The 18477-nt window shown below is 34.5% G+C and overlaps 1 protein-coding gene across 4 annotated transcripts; it reads right to left on the reverse strand.

Moving 5' to 3' along the window:
* Positions 1-1725: 1725 nt before the first annotated feature.
* On the reverse strand, positions 1726-17903 carry LOC102810141 (uncharacterized). 4 transcript variants are annotated; one of them, XM_085500381.1, is made up of 14 exons: positions 17650-17903; positions 16299-16467; positions 15286-15387; positions 11738-11875; positions 11539-11634; positions 10998-11228; positions 10486-10634; positions 10035-10133; positions 9510-9573; positions 9318-9390; positions 8655-8782; positions 7523-7573; positions 5935-6128; positions 1726-5247 (listed from the first exon to the last, which is right to left on the reverse strand). In XM_085500381.1, the coding sequence occupies exons 2-14, from the start codon at positions 16422-16424 to the stop codon at positions 5094-5096; spliced, it is 1605 nt and encodes a 534-aa protein (XP_085356507.1). In that variant the 5' UTR covers positions 16425-16467; positions 17650-17903; the 3' UTR covers positions 1726-5093. The 4 variants fall into 4 exon arrangements, with proteins under 4 accessions (XP_085356507.1, XP_085356505.1, XP_085356506.1 ...); XM_085500379.1 differs by having other exon boundaries at positions 9318-9393; XM_085500380.1 differs by lacking the exon at positions 17650-17903 and adding an exon at positions 17181-17272 and having other exon boundaries at positions 9318-9393.
* Positions 17904-18477: the final 574 nt, after the last annotated feature.

Raw genomic sequence — 18477 nt, forward strand, 5'->3', positions numbered from 1 at the left:
GTTTTCTGTTACTATTAAAATTAGAATTTTGTTTATGTTTGAGCTTAACCCCAAGTAAAGACAGAGCATTGGGCAGAGAGACAAAGAATGTTTTTGAGTAATTAGCTTTTGTGTGTGACTTTTTTGCCTGTTACATATCCATGAACATGTCACCTCACCCGCAAGTGCATACAATTGTGTGTTCTTTGGTGGAAAGTCAGTTAATGACCATTTTGGTAGGTTGTGCACTGATCGAAGATTCAGTAGTGACTCTAGTGAATGACTTGTTTGTTTGTTCGAGGTATTGACTTTTCTAAACTGCGTCTGTTCTTTTATTAGTAGCGTGTGTATTTGGGAAGGTCTGCCCACCTGGGGTTAATTTTGAACTGATAAAACAAAAAATAAACTGATACCTGATAAAATAAAAGAAATTTGCATCATGTCAATCTCCAGATGATCAGCACAATATTGTATATAGTATATTGTGGATTATTAAACTTACATGTAACGAGAAATCGACCTCCTTGAGATATTTATGATAGAGTTCTGTTTATTTTGACAATATCCAGGTAAATTATGTTAAAATATGACAGACTTTGACCCAGTCAGGTTAAGGGTTTTAGAGCAGGCGAAATATTGGCCAATTAGAAATGCAGTACCACAAATTTGGACCCTCACTCTGGGCAGAAGGTTTAGTTACGCTCATCAACAGTTCTGTGAATACCAATGTGAATCTGTCTCCATCCTTCCTCACCCAAAATGTCATTGTTAAGACTGGTGGCGTGTTCCACTCACAATGTGACTTAGCCTGACATGGTCGGCGAGGGCGCTATAACTATCGCCGATAGGACAATGCAATTTAGTTTTTTATATCACTTTTCATTTTCTAGATATTCAACTTTCTATTAGTATATATGTAGTGCACCATCTTGATCTTCTGGGAAAAGATCATTAATAAAGTATGATATCGTGGTTGTCATAGCAACATAATTTAAAATAATCATTTTTGCATTTTTATGCCAAACGCTCAATTTTTCGTATATTTTATACAATTTATCGATGAGAGTAGCTCATACAGGTTATGTATAGTCTGTTGACCACAAAAAAAACTGTTTTGATTTATTGTACCTTTTCGGCACTTTTCCTCATATTTCATCCCTTTGCAACATTTCATAACTACAATTATACACAAGTAAAATAAAAATGTTGAACTAATTCACATCAGTATTTCTCAAATTATGGATAACCCATTTTCTTAATTTTTTTTGAAACAAATGTTATGATGTCGTAGTCTACCCACAATTCCTTGCTGGAAAATCAACGTGTACTAAATAAAAAGTTGAATATTTATAGAACGAAATGCCGTTAGCCTAGACTTTCCCTATTAATATCAGCCTTGCCCACTGAGATGTGTGACGTGGCTAATGACACTACACACCAATGATGCAATGCACCAACGCCAAGTCCAAGATGGCGCCATCTTTATCTAAATCTGAATATTGACATATACAGAGATATTTTATAGAAAAGAAATTAAACAAACTTTGTCAATTTTATAGATTGATAAAAAAATTCGAATTCATTTTCTGGTTTCAAATTGTTTTGGGCTTTATACATCGTAGCTTTGTAATAATTGGTTATCTTACCATGGGTTATGTTTACAGTGGAGTTCAGTGTGAGTTTAAGTGTACATACGATCACTACGTCTATGTTTTACGGCTTCTGTACGTCTAAACCTACCCGGAGTTATTGTATGTTTAATTTACTGTTAATTAAAAAGTATTCATCAAAAAATACAGAAATAACACACACATGAAACTACAACAATTCGGCAATCTGTTCTGAGCCATAAAATGATTAATCCAGAATTGTGCTTGAAATTATTTGATCAATTAACTGTGCCAATTTTGGATGTATGAATTATCAAATGATGCCAACAACTTGGAACAGGTGTGTAATCAGTTCTATCGTTTTGTTTTGGGTGTTAGCAAAGTGACCCCATCCATAGGCATCAGGGTTGAATTAGGCAGAATTCCTATTAGATTGAAGGCCTCAATTTCACAAATTAAATACTGGTATAGACTGAGCACTTTGTCTGGTAACAATATCCTTAAGGCTGCTTTAAATGAAACGGTAAAATCACAGTCAACATGGATTAAGCATGTTGGCAACATATTAGGGGAACATGATGTTAGCAAAATTGAAGAAAAATTTAGTGTGAGTAAAAGTAATCAATTGGCAAAATTAATTAAATTAAAACTAACAAATGATTATATGTTGTCTTGGAAAAAATCAATTAACAAAAGCAAATAGTAAGGATTGTGAAAGGAATAAATTGAGGACTTACTGTTTATTTAAAGAAAAATACATGTTTCTGGTAGAAACACTTTACAATACATGTTTCTAGTAGAAACACTTTTCAATAAATGTTTTTTGTGGAAGCACTTTACAATACATGTTTCTGGTGGAAACACTTTACAATACATGTTTTTGGTGGAAACACTTTACAATACATGTTTCTAGTGGAAACACTTTACAATACATGTTTTTTTGGTGGAAACACTTTACAATACATGTTTCTAGTGGAAACACTTTACAATACATGTTTCTGGTGGAAACGCTTTACAATACATGTTTTTGGTGGAAACACTTTACAATACATGTTTTTGGTGGAAACACTTTACAATACATGTTTCTAGTGGAAACACTTTACAATACATGTTTTTTTGGTGGAAACACTTTACAATACATGTTTCTAGTGGAAACACTTTACAATACATGTTTCTAGTGGAAACACTTAACTATACATGTCTTTAGTGGGAACACTTTACAATACATGTTTCTAGTGGAAACACTTTACTATACATGTCTCTAGTGGAAACACTTTACAATACATGTTTTTGGTGGAAACACTTTACTATACATGTCTCTAGTGGAAACACTTTACAATACATGTTTCTAGTGGAAACACTTAACTATACATTTTTCTGGTGGAAACGCTTTACAATACATGTTTCTGGTGGAAACACTTTACAATACATGTTTCTGGTGGAAACACTTTACAATACATGTTTCTGGTGGAAACACTTTACAATACATGTTTTTGGTGGAAACACTTTACAATACATGTTTCTGGTGGAAACACTTTACAATACATGTTTCTGGTGGAAACGCTTTACAATACATGTTTCTGGTGGAAACACTTTACAATACATGTTTCTGGTGGAAACACTTTACAATACATGTTTCTGATGGAAACACTTTACAATGCATGTTTTTGGTGGAAACACTTTACAATACATGTTTTTGGTGAAAACACTTTACAATACATATTTCTAGTGGAAACACTTTACAATACATGTTTTTTTGGTGGAAACACTTTACAATACATGTTTCTAGTGGAAACACTTTACAATACATGTTTCTAGTGGAAACACTTAACTATACATGTCTTTAGTGGGAACACTTTACAATACATGTTTCTAGTGGAAACACTTTACTATACATGTCTCTAGTGGAAACACTTTACAATACATGTTTTTGGTGGAAACACTTTACTATACATGTCTCTAGTGGAAACACTTTACAATACATGTTTCTAGTGGAAACACTTAACTATACATTTTTCTGGTGGAAACACTTTACAATACATGTTTTTGGTGGAAACACTTTACAATACATGTTTCTGGTGGAAACACTTTACAATACATGTTTCTGGTGGAAACGCTTTACAATACATGTTTCTGGTGGAAACACTTTACAATACATGTTTCTAGTGGAAACAATTTACAATACATGTTTCTGATGGAAACACTTTACAATACATGTTTTTGGTGAAAACACTTTACAATACATGTTTCTGGTGGAAACACTTTACAATACATGTTTTTGGTGGAAACACTTTACAATACATGTTTCTAGTGGAAACACTTTACAATACATGTTTTTGGTGAAAACACTTTACAATACATGTTTCTGGTGGAAACACTTTACAATACATGTTTTTGGTGGAAACACTTTACAATACATGTTTCTGATGGAAACACTTTACAATACATGTTTTTGGTGAAAACACTTTACAATACATGTTTCTGGTGGAAACACTTTACAATACATGTTTCTGGTGGAAACACTTTACAATACATGTTTCTGGTGGAAACATATTTCTTTAGTCTTTATTTTTAAGTGTTATTGTTTGTTTGTTTGTTTGTTTTTATTACATTTGTTTATTCTTGTCTTGTTATTCTCTTTACCTTAGTAAATCCTCTGACGATTTAGTTGTGTAATAAAGTTATTACGGTAGATAGAATCTAGACAGACAAATGTTCAGAGTTAGTTCAAACTTCAATATGCTGTACTCTGAGCTAAAATAAAAATATTGGAGTAAAATGGAATAGCTAAATAATTAATATTGTCGGCAGATTTTATCATTGTTTTTGCATTCATTCATTGTGTAGGGTAGTTTCCCCTAGTTTTCCAGTCCAATAAATATTGAAAGAAGACAATATTTAACAAAGTTAACAATGCACAAACTAAACTCGATATTATAGTCTATACATCATCTTCGCAAACCAAGTTCTGTTTATCTCCCCCTCCCACCACTATATAGAGTAGAATATCTACACCGATTTCGCAAAACTGCCTCAATTTGGACGATGTAGTTCCCTCGCATTTCAATCAGAGTGGATTTAAAAGTGAAAATACATCGAAAATACATGTATAAATGAAGGTAGTTTCTGAATATTATAGTCATTCAATTGTTCTTTAAAATAGTCGTGCTTTTGTATATCATCGGGACTTTTTTTTCTCAAATAATATATTCCTGTAAGATATGTTTTGTGTGACACACATCTGAATGTTAACATATAAAAAAAAAACAATTTAGACACCACATATCGTTTTGTTTAAAAATGAACAGGAAAATAAATGCATTCTTATGACCAGGTAAATCTCCCATACAAAAGTTTGCAACATCTTAGATTGCTTATACAAATTATCACGGAGAACTTAGAATAAAACGTGTTTACATTTATAAAAGCAAACTAGCACATACAACATGAAATAAACAAGAGGTATGCTTGTACAATCAAAATAAATACTCGTAGTCATCGTAACTACTGGCTTTGTCCGTTGCTGATGATGGAGATTCCCACTCGCGCTGCATCATGGGATACGTCAGTTGCCTCGTTGTTCGCCCTCTTGCTAATGATCTTTATGGTGGACAGTTTGGCACGTTGGTAGGCATTCATGAAACCAAAGCCCAGTAATCTGAATATTACATAAAAGAAAAACTGTTCAATTAACATAACAGTTTAACATATTTCCCTTAATAGATATTTGAAAATAATAACGCATTTGTATACTACTACCGCAGATGAGCTTAACAATAAGTTCGTATTGGCGTAATTAATGGATCTGATATAAATTAATTGTTATGTGTTGGTTTACGGGTTCTTGTAAATCATGTGGTTTGTTTATTGTTCATTAGTGGTATAGTGTATGTCCGTCAGAGTGCTAGGTTGGTATTTCTCAAAAACCGTCATTGGCATTTATATGTCTGTCATTATTGGAGATGCAAAAAAACTTGGGAAATAATCTGGTCACTGTATGATATAGTTGGTCATTGATTTAAGACTTTTTAGTACCACTGAATTGTGTACAACTGCTCATACCTATGACAAGTTTTCGCATTACGTAGCTTCAACCATGACCACCGAAGCAGGAGGCCACGTGTGATTTCCAAATCTCGTAAATCATTAACTAAGTTGGAATGCAAGTGACGGGATCCAACAGCCGCAAGACATGATAAATAATCATGGCTGGCTAATTATATGTGAGTGGTCTATCAACGTAAAGTGACCTAGTGATAATAATGACACTCATAAACTGTGCTGAAATCAAGTCAACTATTTAGTCAACTAAGTAAGCTTGATCGGTAAAATGTGCATGACTTACTTGAGTGAAATGTATTCCACCAATAGACACACTCCAACACTAACAATCTGTATAACTGTGTCTGGAAACCTTAAGCACAGACAATACGCGGCGATAGGTGTGGCGATCATAACGAAGACAATACTACCAGTTAACAACATATGTTTACCCCGGCACCCTTTGATCACTGTGAAATGGCCTTGCCTGATTTGGTACTGAAACAAAACATACTTATGAGGATACTGGCTGAAACTCTTTTAAATCATATTTTTTAATTATTATTATTTCTTGTTTGATACTGCATATTGGAGACCAAATTTGATTATGATTTAACGTAAACTGTTCGACGAAATTTGAAAAAAAAAACATTCCAGTATTCGTAATGTTATTGTATCTACCAAAACAATTATTATAACGAACGAATGTTCAGTTATCAGAACAGCTTTCGAGAGTTCATGATAATTCAACCAATAATATTAACTGTTTTGCATTTGAATTTAATCCCAATGTATTAATGTTTATTAAATACTTGTTTATATCGCGTCTTTAAAAGGCAGTGGTCGTCGTGTAGTACGTGTTCCTTTCGTTTACGTCGCTATGGGTCCCATATGAAACACGACGCGGTGCAACAACCACTGCCCTTTAAATGTATGACTGTAAAACGGACAGCCAATCACAGCTCGTAATTTCCGAGGCACATTGCCACATTCTTACAGGAACTAGGTAAGTCTTAAGAGTTACCCCATTGGCGTTTTCTGTTATTGATTTCAGAAAGTTACTTTTCAGTCGAAACTGCACAATTACGTGACATGTTCAATTTCTCTAGTTTTAGCGTGGCTGATCGACTCTAACCATGACCATCTGTAACCGTAACGCCATAAGTTACAGCGTGCCGTAATTTTGCGGTATTTTATGGGGTATTTTCATCCTACCATATAAGGAAATGCGAATGGTTATGCACGTAAGCGTCCTCTAATAATAAAAACAAACATGGCTGCCACCAGGGTTTGACTGGACTCCACAAAAAAAGAAGTTCGCTGATTCTGTTCTAAACATTTTGGCATTCCCATAAAGTATCCTTCGAAGGAAAAGATGTATAATAAAGGTTATTACGAAGAAACCTCAAAGTATGCACTCGGTCGCGTCGGTCGACACTCTCGTCTTCGTGCATACTTTGAGGTATTCTCGTAATAATCTCATATTATGGGGCGCATACCCCATCTGATAACTGCACATACTACGTTTTAACTAAGTAAAACCATTGTAATAGTAACAATGAAATACTGAAATAAACCACTTTCTCACACCCTCATTGACACATAAACCAATGTTCTTCATTACGCTTAGAGAGACCTTTAAATTATACAGTGAAAGACATTCAAGCTACGGGTTCACTTATAGAATTATTGCAAAAGCTGATTATCAGCTTTCATCAAAATCCAAATGTTAGATAATCTTGAAATATCCCATTAATATTAACTAGAACTAACGTTGATGTAACTATACCATTTCCGGATTGGTCGATTTGAATTCTAAACTTCATTTTGATTTTTTTTTTAAATGTATGTTTATAACGACCACAGTTTTATGCCCTTTACCGTATACGTACCTCTTCTTTACAAACTTTACAGAAAATATTCTCAGGATTGTTGATAGATGTCTGAAAAGGGAAAAAAAATATTACACATAAAATTAACCCTACAGACCAAATAGTGGACGCGATAACATGAGAGAATGTAACAATATACAACATTCCTATAAATCTAGCTACGAAACGTTTCTGTGACGTCAAAATGACGTGTATGGTTGAAGACGATGTCGTTCAAACTGTATTTGATTGTGTAGTTGTTTGTCATCTAGAATATTATAGTAATATCTCTCAAAACATAACATTTGTTGATGAAAGACTGCAGATGAAAACGATATCGACGATTTGAACGGCCTGCGTGTCACCCATCTACGTCATAAAAGCGTTCCGTCGGGCGTACTTTATAAGAAAGGTGTGTCCGGGGGCGAAAACAGGTGTAGGGGCTCTCTCGCTCTCAAAACACGACGATAAAGTCTTTCCGTTTTCGACATTGTGAAATTCTTTTGTGTTTGGGAGAAGATATATATTAAGAATAATTCATAACGAAGTGTATTCCCTGTGTACCCATTAATAATTTTCATAATTACTGATTACACATAAATTGCTATAATCTCTATATTTTTGCCTTTTATTGTCTTGAATTAGGACTGAAAGGAGCTGAATAGACTTACAAACTACTGTAAAACACTTTGAAATAGCTGCATACTATTTTAGAGAATTTGACTCAATGCATGAATTAACTGAATCTTAATTTAACTAAAGTGCCAACAATCTCATTGTAAGAATATACTTTATTCTAAATTAGCGACATCTTGAATTAGCTAAATTATCTAAAATAACATGCTAGCTAAAAAGATGTGTTTTATAGTATGTAGTGTGTTCAACAACCCATGTATGAACAATAACTTTATTAAATATGATTTTACTTGGTAAAAATACTGTATTTTTGCATAAAAACGAAAGAATTTCACAATGTCGAAAGCGAAAAGTCCTTATGGTAGTGTTTCAATAAAATCTCGGCAGTCATTTACATGTGAGGCATATTGCTAGAATAGGTTACAGTGAATAAAGAATACGTCCTCGTGGACTTTCTTATTGTGCAATAAGTTAATTAGTTCACAATTATATGACGTATACATAAATCAATATTCACCTCCATCAGCCATTTTTGTAAACAGTCATGGTGCACTGTGGCTACATCTCCTTTACAGTTACACGGCTGGATGAGAGCGCCCGCATCAGTCCTCTCAGGATCATAACAGATCCAGCAGTCGTATGCGCCTGCATGAGAATGGCACTCGTTTGTTAACAATATATCTGTATATTTGGATAAGTTTTTATAAGTATAATTATAACCTTGAACTATTTCCGGAAATATTGACTTTTTATGATGTCCAAATTACACATACCATGTTTTTATCCCGTGATCTTTACTCAAATGTGTGCCCCATAAATGATAAATAATGTTGTGGTGTTCAAATTTGCATATTCGCGTTTTTGAATAAATAATGAGGTGTGTTATTGAGTCTATGAATGTACATTTCTTTCAAAAGTGTCTGATTTATGCACTTTAAAGAAGAATGCAAAACTGTTTAAGTTATTTATTGGACTGTTGAGTTTTGAATGACTGAACTGCACAAAGAATATACTGTATGTGATAAACTGACATGTAACGTTCCATCACTAGTATGATATAGTTAGAATGAAAGTTAGTAAACAAGAATTCAAGACGATGTATTTATGATAATGCAATAAGGAAATCTTAAAGCACGTGTCGTGTGGCGAAGGAACAATATACCTTGGACGTACTTCTTACCTGGCACTGTATCAGCTGTTGTTTCATATGATGGATGTGGTCGGCTAGTCAATATGCCATTCTCAGTAGAAACCTCCTTGAAAATAATTATGATAATTAGCATTAAAATAAAATTAGAAATTAGAAAACTAAGAACCTCCCCATAATATCCTTTAGGAAAGTGAAAAAATGAAACATTTCTAAAATACTAACATTTTCATCAGAAATCCTTCTTTCAACCAATCTTCTTGGATTTAGAATCCATAATTTCTCTGGACTGTAAATAAAAAATAGGGACTATTTTGTTACTCTACTGGGTCGTCTATACACACGATTCATGGTACGTGATGAGACGGGACATGATGAGAAGATTTATTGTTGTAGGTTCTGACTGAGTTAACCGATCATATATCCTAGTTTCAAAAGTGTGTTAAAAAGGTAATTTATATGCAACGATTTGATCCATTATCTAATCAAGAATTACCACGTCAGATAACGTAGGTACATAAAAATTACAGGCAAACGAACTAACCGACCACGTCTTACTTGTTGTCCCGACAAGTTCAAAATGGAATGGTGTGAACACTGCCTCACAGCGACTCGGGTGGAAGACAAACATTTGGACTATGATACATGATCGTAAACGAGTGGAAGCCGCCCAACAAATTCTCCACATTTCAAATCATAAAGATTTCCCGCTATTTGACCAACTGATTAATGTTATTGGTGCGATTTTACCTTTCCCAATTCCAGAGCACACACGGAAACCAGAGGACTAATCCAATCTCAACAGTACGAAACACAATATTATACACATTCCAACTCATGATGTCGACACTGCGAATAAACAGAATATCCAATGGTTTAATTGCAATAGGATGGTGCTGGCTTTATCACAAATATATGAACACGATACTGTTACTTGCAGGTGACCCACCCGGAACTAGGTTTTAATTATCAACATCATGTATTCGTATTTTAATCAACTTACGATTTCAAAATGGCCGCCATGGGTGAAATCCCAGTCATTATTTGCATGTCACAAATTTGGGTATACCTTTCCTTTATACTAGTATACTCTTTGTCATTTATTGGAGTGAAAAGTTTTGTATTTTGGAATTTTTCTGAATTGTAACTATTTAGCCACGTGAATCCGTAAACAATAATCACGCATGCGCACTGTACATACTTTTCTTTCCATATATGACTGGTAACATGTAGTAATAAAAACAAGACTGCAATGATTTGTAATAAGGCCTGCGAGACTAATCCAACGCGGGATTGGTGAAGCTGAGTGATGTTGAATGATGAACTAGCAGTAGTGAATGCTCCATGTACCTAATAAAAATAAATAAATAAATAAATAAATAAATAAATAAATAAATAAATAAATAAATAAATAAATAAATAAATAAATAAATAAATAAATAAATAAATAAATAAATAAATAAATAAATATATGTTGAACATATGTTGAAATCGAGAAATTATTTATTTGCCGTCTATAGTATATTATTAATAATTAATTAACAAAAAACGAATGGACAACAATCGCTACAATGCATTACATCTAATTGTTGGTCTCTATAATTGTGTTGAAAGTCATAGGCATTTGAAAAACTCAATGCCATTAAAAATAACTCAAATTAAGTTCTAAGAAGTTATTATAATGCTGGCCACATAACTTAATCTGAGACTGACCTTGAAAAAAACTTCCACCCCGTAAGCGAGGAAAAGTATCACATTAAACAGCATCAATACGGCGTAGCACGTGATAAATATCCTAGCTAAATAGTCTCTGCTGTCGCTAAAATACACCAAGATGAACTGCAGTCCCAGCAGTAAATACACAAACACGTTGAAAATTATGAAGGACGTGAACGATTTGCTGAGAAAACTTGGAGTGCCTTCAACTCTCTCCAGATGAAACGCCTGCAATAGGGAAGAGATTCATTTTATAGGACGCCTAGTGTTAATTAAACAAGTAATGTTATTTTTAAATCCGCTGTAATTCGTGTGAAACAATTCATGAAGTCATGCAAAATATAAAACAATCTACGCTTATGTTACACGGGGAATACAATTGACTATTGACTAATGATTACTAATCGCACTACTTTACTATGATAATCACACCGATTAGTATCATATCACTGGTCGAAGGTCCAGAGTAATTAAATTGCGCATCGTGTAACCATAACAACTTTGAGAGGAATGTGAATGTTGATAATGTCCAACTCACCTCAGCCCAGAAACATATAATGAGAGAGAACCCAGTAATTAGTATGGGATAGTAAGCTGCCTGCAAACCATTCGCCCAATATTCATCAATATGTTCCTTACATGAAAAATAGATACAAGTTCAATCAACAATCTACCTAATTAATATATTGCTGCGCTTTTTCTAAAATGAACAGATATCTTTGCGGTTGGTATCTTACCTGTAGCGCAAAATAAAGTCCTCTTGAAAATGTGGCAAAAAAGACTAATGCGTAGAGCAGCTTTTGTGTGGTAACTCTACAAGCCTTGGATAGACTGGGCTTATCCATTTTCGAGAAAGACGATTTGATGCATAATACCTGTAAGGCAAACATAATAATTACCTTATAATGATTAAGCTGCGACTTCAGGGTGGATGTGGATAACATTTTGTTGGCACAGGAATGTTTTGAAATGTTATTATTCCTTGTGACTTGATTTTGTAAGTCCGAAGAAAGGAACTGTGCTACCTAAATGATGACTCAAAATGGTTTAATGCTAAAGACAAATCATAAACAAGTTTGAATACCCCTTCCCACTTTCTATTTGTTCTTTGTCTTTTATTTTTATTTATTCATTTGTTTATTTATTTTTAATTCATTTTATTTTATTCAGCAAAATATCAAGACTTTTTCATTAAATCAACAAAAACAGAGCCAGGAAACCACATATTTGTTTAATTGTCCCTGTCAGTGTATTGATGAAAAGTCTGTTGATGTGTGCGATTCATATAAACGAACTACCTAATCCTGTAGAAACATGCTCCGTTAACATGCTCATGATATAATTGTCACAGTCAATCATTAACTTAATCTCACCCACCCCATTAAACCACGCGCTGTACCAAAATGTTTTAATTACTGTGTAAACAAACAAAGAAGGGCGACGCTGTATTCTCATATATACTGGCTTTTAAAAGCATTTTACTTTCAAGGAAGCAAAGCCTCAAACTGCACGTCTTTCTCCGAACATGGTGAACGTATACGCGCTCATAATTTATTTGTGGCGTGACAATGAAGAATGCTCCAGCAGAAAACCGTTAAATGTTAACGCAGAAATTGTGGCATATATAAATGACATATTTGCTGTCAACAAAAAGCTAGATAACAAAATGTGTCTAGAGCATTGTACCGACTCGCATCAAATTGACATATTCAGATAAGCAGGTCAGACTGCATTAGTAATACACTCGTGTCTGTGTTGGTCAATATTTGATTAGATAAATTAAACTAACAGGGCAGGGCAGAGTATATATATGATAATTATAATACCACATTTATCACAAGATATATTGAATATTCGCACTGTGTTTTCCAAAAGGAGTGGAGCATTGTCTTGATGTTCTATGGTAGATATTGTAGCATAAAACTTGTTGGTGCATTGAAAAGAAATTCTCTGAACGACGACAGACCTATAAAACGTTATGTTACAGTAAAGAGGTTAACGAATTTTCTACCTCATGAATGGACAAGAAGAAAGCATTTTGTTTTATTAGCAAAAGATCCAAGACAGCTACATTGTACATCTTAAGGTTGTCTAATTGAACGGAAATTCTTTATACATAATTACTTAGTTCATCAAATGTTTCCACTTAAATGTCTGATAATGTATGCAATGCCCTCTGACGTGAGACACGGCTCATACAGCCAAGAAGTAGATTCAACCAAACGACCTACCTTTTCTATTCGCACAGTTTAAACAAAAATAATTTAGTGAAAATTCTGTACACAATTCATGTGTAACAACCATGGAAAATCAGTCAATATAGTTGACCTTGTTTAAAATATTATAAGTTCAGCGAACTGAAATGGTTATTTGTTGAACACAAATGCTGGACAGAACTTGAACACAGATAACCAATAAACTTCAAATCAAATATGTAAATGATTTGTATGCAGACTGATTTAAACAAGTGGCGACTTAAATCACGCGATTATTGAAAAAGCAGAAAGGTTACTAAGGGTAGAATTGATAACCACGTGACAAGTTAGCCTAGTATTAGAGACGTGCTTGTTTTTATTTGTTCAGTGAATAATAATAAGAAGGATGTGCTAGCCCTTGCTGCATCAGTTGTTACAAGGTGTCACATTGAGATGAATCATGGATCACGTTTTCCACACACAGTCTATTCTAAATAATTTGCACTTAGAGTAGTGAATAGTATAGTGAATAAATTAATGCATATGGAGGTTACTGCTGGTGGCTAATAATGGTGTCACAAATCACCAGCAATCTTGTTTCAAAACTGAGATTGCGGGGCAGACTGAAAATATTCTTACTAACAATACGTGAATGTCTAAGGATGTTTCCATTTCAAATCTTATTATCAATTTTGGAAGAATAGAACAAATAATTCTTAAGTTAAATAACATGTTGGAAAGTTACAAATATATATATATATATATATGCTACATACAACACATATGATATCACGCAATTCAATGATGATACTCCATGACATCATACAATGATTGGTGATGTTGTACACAATTAGAGAAATACGTGCAGTGGTTATACTAAATAAAAAATCTTCTTTAGTACCAGGTTTTACACTTCTTTCCTTTACAGATGGTAAATTCCTTTGAACCAAATTAAATTTATAGGCAATACTATCCACATGGTAATATTTATATTTCTTAACAATTCATAGTCATTGTATGGTTCTTTATTCATGTGAGTAAACATAAACATTATGAATACTACTGAGGTACGTATCATTATCAGGCTCACAACTAAAATATTTTGTACACTGCTCCTGATAACTCATGGATTGTACTCTCTAATCTGAGTCGAACCAAATATACTCTTTAGTCATTTGTGTCTCAGTAGTAGATTTACTCTTTAGTCGTCTATGTCTAACCAGATTTACTCTCTAGCCATCTGAGTCCAACCAGTAGATCTACTCTCTAGTCATCTGGTCCTCTGTAGTAGATCTACTCTTTAGTTATCTGAGTGTCAGTAATAGATTTACTCTCTCGTCGTCCGAGTCCAACCAGTAGATCTATTCCCTAGTCATCTGGTCATCAGTAGTTGATATACTCTCTAGTCATCTGAGTGTCAGAAGTATATTTACTCTCTCGTCATCTGAGTCCAACCAGTAGATCTACTCTGTAGTCATCTGGTCATTAGTAGTAGATCTAGTTTCTGGTTATCTGGTCCTCTGTAGTAGATCTACTCTCTAGTTATATGAGTGTCAGTAATAGATTTACTCTCTCGTCGTCCGAGTCCAACCAGTAGATCTATTCCCTAGTCATCTGGTCATCAGTAGTTGATATACTCTCTAGTCATCTGAGTGTCAGAAGTATATTTACTCTCTCGTCATCTGAGTCCAACCAGTAGATCTACTCTCTAATCACCTGGTTGTGGTAATAGATCTGTTCCTAATCATATGAGTTCAACCAGTAGATGTACTCTCACATCAACATATCTACACTCTAGTTATCTGAATTCTAGTAGTAGGTCTCCTCACTGATCATCTGAGACTCATGTAGTAGTAGATGTACTCCTTAGTCATCTGGTCCGTGTTCTGAGTGAACACATCGGGTACAGAGCTGACGTGCTTCGCGAACAATGAACAATACTGAGGGGCATCCTTAGAGTTAATTGCGGCCTCGTTTCGATTCGATTGATACATCATTCTTATTAATCGATTTAAAATAGAAACGACTGTACAATACGAACAGGAATGTCAGAAGAGTAACACCGTGAATAATAAATGAAGTCTACTCACCAACTGTGTAAAGCTCACTGCGCATAACAAGAAGAATATAAGGCCGAAAGCGATGTAATATGATAAGTTGGTATTGGTACAGTTATCACCAGCGTACTGGACCTATAAAGCATCGTACAATTAATCATATTGATATTTTGCAAAAAGTTGATATATATCATTAAAATCCAATTATCCGGGACAGTTGTTAGAATCCGAAGCTGAACTAATGCCTGGCACTGTCAGATGTATTAGAAAAAAAAGCAAATGTAGTATTTTAAACATATATTGAAGGAGAAGAAAGGGACTTACAAATACAACATTGTACCGGAACTGTTCTACGATTGCATAATATGTTTGTACATCATGAAGTTTTTACAGAATATAATAATATGTACTTATTTTCAATTATTGCAAGGAGTCTGTGTTGAATTCTGGTGTGTGGTAAGTCCTGGTATCATTTTTGGTTTTTCGTGTGTTCGTTGTAAATTGTCTGTAGCATTTGTATAATTACTATCCATTACACACATTTCGATCACGACGATTAAAGAAAACCTTCACCATGCCCCGAATTAGTAACACAATTTTGTCTGCGTTTTCTTTGATACTGGTGGCGTGACAACCTTTGACAAACTGAAATTAAGTTGAATCGCTGGCCTCATGTGTTTACGAACTTCCAGAGGTCAACAAACTTTTGCGAATCGCCGACTCAATGAACCCAAAAGAAGACTCTCTATCGGAATTTTCGAAAAGTGTCCGTATTCTCGCAAATACTACTCTAAATACATCTTGAATGCATCGGATGTAGTACACATAAGCTTATATATTTCGCGCTATCAAAGCACGGCTGAATTCAAATCGCCAAATTTACTCTACTCAATTTATCATTAAAACTTACCACGAGGATTTGGTGCATTTTTATTGTGATGTACTGTCTACATAAATGTAAACAACTTATACCTTAATTTCACTGCAAAGAAAAAAATACTCAAATATGTAAATGATTTGTATGCAGACTGTACGGAACAACCTACCTCGCATATACATTCACCGTCCACACAGGCGCCATGCCCCGAGCAATTATAAGTGTTGTTACACTCGGCGGCAGTACTGTCAACCAGAAGTAGAAAGCTGGACAAGGTGCTTAAATTATTCAACATTTTGCGTCTGGGTTAGACACATGGTAAACCCATGAGTGTATGGCTGTGTAGATAAAAAAAAATATTATGAATTATAAGTTTGTAGTTAAGTATTATAAAGGTTATTTGATAACTAATATTTGAGATAAAATTAATGTTTAATGCATATGGTTGTGCGTGTGTCACATGAGGTATGGCACAAACATGACGGGATGAGACACCCACACGTGACAAATTAGATTCCAGTTGCTTTCTTAGTGCCGTATTAACAAAAATAGCCAACAAATAGTTCGTAATCTTTGTGGTTTAAAAACAGTTGATAAATCTTTAACATTGTTAAACCGCGTCGGTCTCGATCAATGCGGTTTCCCGCTAACGCAGTTGAGGTTTCACCAAGCTGTTCGTTTCTCCCGCAAAGTACAATTTTGTTTTCGCTAAGCAGTGACGACATTTTTACCGCAATCTACTATGCTGAAATAGTAAATTGAAAATAAATTATTTTAAAAGTTTTTTTTTTTTTTTAAATAAGCAGGTTGAGGAAGACTTCGTCTGTTTACTAATAATGTGCGACCACATAACATAACATGGTTAGTGAAATATTTGAAATGAAATCTTTTATACGCAGGTTGTATGTTAGTAGTATAGCCGAGCTAACAGGATGTTTGCTGAATTCAATGCTTTTGTGTATATTGCACCCGCCATCGGTTCAACATACTTCGAACAAAGCGAATTACGAGAACGTGCTGAACAAACGTGTTTAAAAAAGAGTGATCGTACCGTATTTCCTCTGCCCTGAATCTTAATTACGCTATCTCAACAAATAACAATTTTAAAAGCGTTCGCTTGGAGACTGGCGACGTGCTCACCTTTGTCAAACTGAAAATAAGTCAGTTCGTTTACCTTACGTGTTTACGAACTCCCAGAGTTGAACGAACTATTAACAGGCCGTTACGCAGTGAACCTAAAAAATGATTCTACCTTGGGAGTCTGCGTAAATTTGACAAATGTGTTCACTATCCTGTTATCCGCATGATGAATACATTTTAAATGATTTCTGTTATAATAAATATCAGTTTATATATTTCGAAACATGACAAGAAATTTCAACAACCCCGGCATTGTATACAAGGGACTATTTCAACATCCGTGAGCGTCGTGTCATGTCGTAACTGTCTCGATGACTTGAAGTAGCCGAATTTACCTCACTCCCTTCAAAGAATAATGAAAATTAGTCGTTAAAACTTACCTCTCCAGAGATGCAACGACAGGTGTGTTTTCGAGGTTACGGGAATATAGACTTCCTTAAATAAACGTAGAAACGCCACCCTAATATATGCAACGTTCGATGAATGATTTACATGTGTCAGTGTGTACCGATGTCGTCAGGGATATTACACGAATCTGTTATTACACCAGTAAAGAGTAACGTTTTTTTCTGCCATTCGGTCACCGTAACGCCAGATACTAAAATCGTATTCAATGTTCATGAGACCAACTTGAATATATATGTATATAAAAACGTCTTTTGCCACTTCCTGTTGAAAGGTGTGTTGTTGCTAAACGATGCTGTTTATGCCCATGAACCGTGTACTGAATGATGGCCAAACAGATAACGTAAACAACGTCATCAACGCGTTTAATGCACATCTGTATCAGCGGTGCGCGTTTTAAAGTGTCTTTTTAGCTAACATGTTATTTTAGCTAATTTAGCTACTAGTATTCTGTAATTTTGCTAATTCAAGATTCAGCTAAATTAAGATTCAGTTAATTCATGTATGGAGTCAAATTAGCCAAAATTGCATGGAGCATGTTTTACAGTACATTTAATTACAGCGGACGCAAACAAGATTCGTACAGGTAACTTGCAACTTGCCATGGGAAGTCCTTATCAGTGTTCTAATAACCCCAACGACTCCCCCAGGTGGTTGAAGCGACAGCAAAATAAGATTCCTAGGGATACTTTATAACAAGGTTGCAATATGAAAACAGACAACAACTTAGCCCTAGAAAAAAAATAATTAGTCCAAAATCAAGTGTCGCCAAGGAAAGTGAGTGTCACAAAATATAGCAAAGA

This window comes from Saccoglossus kowalevskii, chromosome 6 (assembly GCF_978046115.1).
Source record: "Saccoglossus kowalevskii chromosome 6, keSacKowa6.1, whole genome shotgun sequence".
NCBI lineage: Eukaryota > Metazoa > Hemichordata > Enteropneusta > Harrimaniidae > Saccoglossus > Saccoglossus kowalevskii.

What these genes read in the sequence shown, in the direction of transcription:
- LOC102810141 (XM_085500379.1), bottom strand. Translation starts at nt 16,424, where the DNA reads ATGTTGAATAATTTAAGCACCTTGTCCAGCTTTCTACTTCTGGTTGAC. An exon ending in GGGTGGAAGTTTTTTTCAAG is followed by an intron (nt 10,635 to 10,997) that starts GTCAGTCTCAGA and finishes TATTTTTATTAG; the next exon opens with GTACATGGAGCATTCACTAC. An exon ending in AACAGCTGATACAGTGCCAG is followed by an intron (nt 8,783 to 9,317) that starts GTAAGAAGTACG and finishes ATTCTCATGCAG; the next exon opens with GCGCATACGACTGCTGGATC.